The following is a 3841-nucleotide window of genomic DNA, read 5'->3' as shown; positions in this document are numbered from 1 at the left end:
TGATATAATATTTAAAAAATAAAAATAAAAAAGAAGCAAAAAGTGGAATGGCATTTTCGGTAAATACAAAGGAGGTCACTGTTCTTGCATCATCTGGTTTCGTCTTCTTCAGATACAAAATCAGCGATACCATTTCATCAAGATTGCAGAGCTTTTCTTGCAGTCTTTTTTGGGCAGTGTCATTCCCATAGAATCAACCAAAGAAAGAAGAACATCAAACGCAACCTGAGCCTTCGATTCTTGGAGAAACGGCCAACAAACAACAGAGATTATATACGTGTACCTCAACCATTTGCAGAATCATCCGTTTCTGAATTCAAGATTCCATCGTCCTGTCTCTGAGAATGTCGCTCTCGGAATCCGTTCATGTAGAACTCACTTTGATTGCCTCCTTCGTTCATGGCGTTTTCTAAGCTTCTTCCTGAATTCTATGAAGGGTCTGCTATGACTCAGGCGAGTTATTTGCTTTCGCGTTTTCCGTTTCTTATGTCATCGGCTTCGTTTTCTGTTCCTTTCGCAACTAAATCACTTGCTTCACAAATCTTCCGCCTTTTTCGTTGTCGCGAGTTGCTTCGAGTTCACTTGCGATTACTCATCCTCCTCTCTTTGCCTTTCATTTACTTCTTTTTCTCGAACCCTCGTCGTTCCGTTGTTCTCAAGTTGTTCGTCGTGTTTTTCTTCTCCATCGCCGCCTTGATTTTTCTCAATCTTGCAGTCCCGCGTCTCCCGTCTTCGATTCGTCTGTTTCTTGTTCGATCATCTCCAATTAACGCGTTCTCGTCTTCTGCTTCGACGAAGGCTGTTTCGAATGTTCGTTGGTCGATCGGATCGAAGCCTAAATCGGAGAAATGGAAGATGTCGGGTTCTTGGGTGAGAGTTAACAGTAATGGAGACATTTACGAGGGGGAATTTCACAAAGGGAGGTGCTCGGGGAGCGGGGTTTATCACTACCATATGAGTGGAAGGTATGAAGGTGATTGGATTGATGAGAAGTATGATGGATATGGGGTTGAGACATGGGCGAAAGGAAGTAGGTACCGTGGCCAGTACAGACAAGGGTTGAGGAATGGGATTGGGATTTACAGATTCTACACGGGGGATGTCTATGCTGGGGAGTGGTCTAACGGGCAGTGCCATGGCTGTGGAGTTTATACTTGCCAAGATGGGAGCCGTTATGTTGGGGAGTTCAAGTGGGGTGTCAAACATGGATTGGGTCACTACCATTTTAGGTAATTTTTCTTTTCAGGTTTTGAATTTTGATAGTCATTTGTGCTATTTTTTTTGTTGGATAATTTGTGTTTAGTTAATCTATGATCTTGTTGGATATCTGGATTTTGCTCATTTGGAGAGTTAGTTATCTCTATTTCTCCTATTTGATGATGGATTTTTGGTAGTGCCTTAGTTTTGTGATCATTATCAAAGTGTTTCTTGTTCATTGTTTATGAGTTTTATGTTTTGTTTTAGTGTTGTTATCATTATCAAAGTGGCTTGGTGTTGTTATCAAACTACATTCAAAGAAGAATTCAATAGAAAACTATGGTAGATCTTTTCCATCTAAGAAGTAAGAACTCCTTTGATATTCTACACTCACTAAGAAGTAGATCTTGTCGTAGTGTGAACTGTGATTTCATCTCTTGAAAAGGAAAATTCATTACTACCTTCTTATTTATGAGTCTTGTGACTTGGGTTTGTATTGTTTTCCTTCTTTTTTGGCTTAATTAGTGAATTACGTTCGAATCCAAACTTATTAGAAAACCATGGTAGAATTTTTTTTCCCCATCTAAGATGGACAAGGGAGCCAGAACGACGGCGACATACTTGACAATGTTGAGGCCAATGTAGTTGAGGACGACGGAGGAGACGAGTAGGGCAAGTCCATGTTCACTTGTCTTCATGTGAAGAATTTGCACCTGAAAGGTCAAGTTCATATTGTATTATTACTCGCTGGAGAGTTATCTCTTCTCTTTAGTTTGAAAATGGTGTTTGACTGTTTGGAATTGCTGAAGTGGTGGATATTACCATATTAGTCTCTTGACTTTGTGCTCAAGAGATAAGTTTAATAATATGTTCTCAGTAACCCATCAGCTGTGGTCGAAATGTATTAACAAATTCTATTTGAGAAGCCTCCAGTGGTTTATGCATATGATTTTTAAGAAAACTGAATTTACAAGGGGTTGATGTTTGTTATAATACTATCTCACAATGCAGAAATGGAGACACATATGCAGGAGAGTATTTTGCAGACAAGATGCATGGTTTTGGAGTTTATCGATTCGGCAATGGACATCGTTACGAGGGAGCTTGGCACGAAGGAAGCAAGCAAGGGCTTGGAATGTACACCTTTAGGAATGGAGAGACACAATCTGGTCATTGGCAAAATGGGATTCTTAATGCTACCGTTCTTGAAAATAGCCATCCAGGGTCTTCTTATGCTGTCAGCCATGCTAAGGTTCTCGCTGCAGTCCAGGTAAAGTTCTTATTATTTGTTTTAGCAACCTGAAGATTCTGTAGAACTAACTTCTATGATTGATAAACCGAGAGAAATTACAAGGGGCTAAAGAAGGATTTGGGAGCTCCCTCCCTAACCCCTCCGCACACTTGATAGACTAGTCAAAAGGATCTCTCTCTCTCTCACTCTCTCTCTCTTACGCTCCTCTATGTAAATGATGCTCAAGTTTCCAAATTAGCCGAGATAGTAACGAATGTTGGCCCGCACGAAACAGTAACTCATTCGACCTCTCATCCTTTCTTCCTAGTGTTTATGTTCTTAACCGAAGGTCTATCACATTCATTCTTTTCTTGGGGTTTTATTAGAGACTGACCTATAAATCGACTTCTTTTTTGTGAGTTGAAACTTTCATGTTACCAATTTTTGCACTGTCACGACGTCAAGCCCTGTTATTTTTTTCTCGCTGCGGATGAGCCATACACTTTGAAAGGGATAATCTATGTAGGAGTATAAACATGCATCACGTATTTATGGTCGAGCTTATGCATCACGTAGCTTTGGAAATTAGTCGAATTTAGTTGACTTAAGTGTAGTAGGTCTTAGGAGTTGCTGCCTTGTTAGATTTGAAGTTTATGCTACTCTTTTAAAAACATTCAAGCTACTAACATGATTTGTCCTTTTATATTCCGTTGGCATTTCAATGACTAGATATAGGGAGAAAAAAAACGCGATTCTTGATCAAAGTCGACAAATATATATATAGAACAATGATCTTAACCGAGTGGCATTCTGTGGAGCAGAAAGCAAGAGGTGCAGAGAAGAAAGCATTTGATGCGGGAAGGGTGGAGGAAAGAGTTAACAAAGCTGTAGCTGCTGCTAATAAAGCAGCAAACGCAGCAAGAGTAGCAGCTGTGAAGGCTGTCCAGAAACAAATGGATCAAAGAAACGAGCACCAACCCACCAATCTTAGTGGTCTGATTGTATAGGTTCAGGAGTCAGTGCACGATATTTTTCCAAAGGGGAAGAAGACACAAGGTGTTCATTTTTGTTCTGAATTCTTTACCCTCCTATGAGTTTTTTGACCATTGAAAGGTACCTGCCTGGAACTGCTCGCACCACCCTTGCAAAGCAGATAGGTTCATTTCCATGTCTGTTACTCTAAATGTAACAGGTATTGTACATAGAATGAGCTCAACTGTGGCTATAGTTGAGCTTTGATATTGATGTTACACACACTTGTGCCTCTTTTTTCTGGTCTCCTTTTTGTAATTACTTGTATATACACACAGTAAGTAGTAGATCAAGGATGGAACTGCCCTGCAAATTTGGTAATTTTTGTATAGTGAAAATCAGCCTGAGCTCTCTTTGGGCTTTTATGCCTTTCTTCTTCCA

The 3841-nt window shown here is 40.0% G+C and overlaps 1 protein-coding gene across 1 annotated transcript; it reads left to right on the top strand.

Annotated features, from left to right (window-relative positions):
* LOC111800358 (Histone H3 K4-specific methyltransferase SET7/9 family protein) lies at nt 1-3841 on the top strand. Its single transcript, XM_023684005.2, is given in 4 exon segments — nt 1-1229; nt 2209-2467; nt 3250-3390; nt 3392-3841. Coding segments are annotated over 4 exon segments (1266 nt in total). The 5' UTR covers nt 1-399; the 3' UTR covers nt 3428-3841.

The sequence above is a fragment of the Cucurbita pepo genome, chromosome 8 (genome assembly GCF_057944985.1).
Source record: "Cucurbita pepo subsp. pepo isolate OVF chromosome 8, ASM5794498v1, whole genome shotgun sequence".
Lineage (NCBI taxonomy): Eukaryota > Viridiplantae > Streptophyta > Magnoliopsida > Cucurbitales > Cucurbitaceae > Cucurbita > Cucurbita pepo.
The sequence above is the reverse complement of the archived record's forward strand: the minus strand, read 5'-3'. Positions and strand labels throughout refer to the sequence as shown.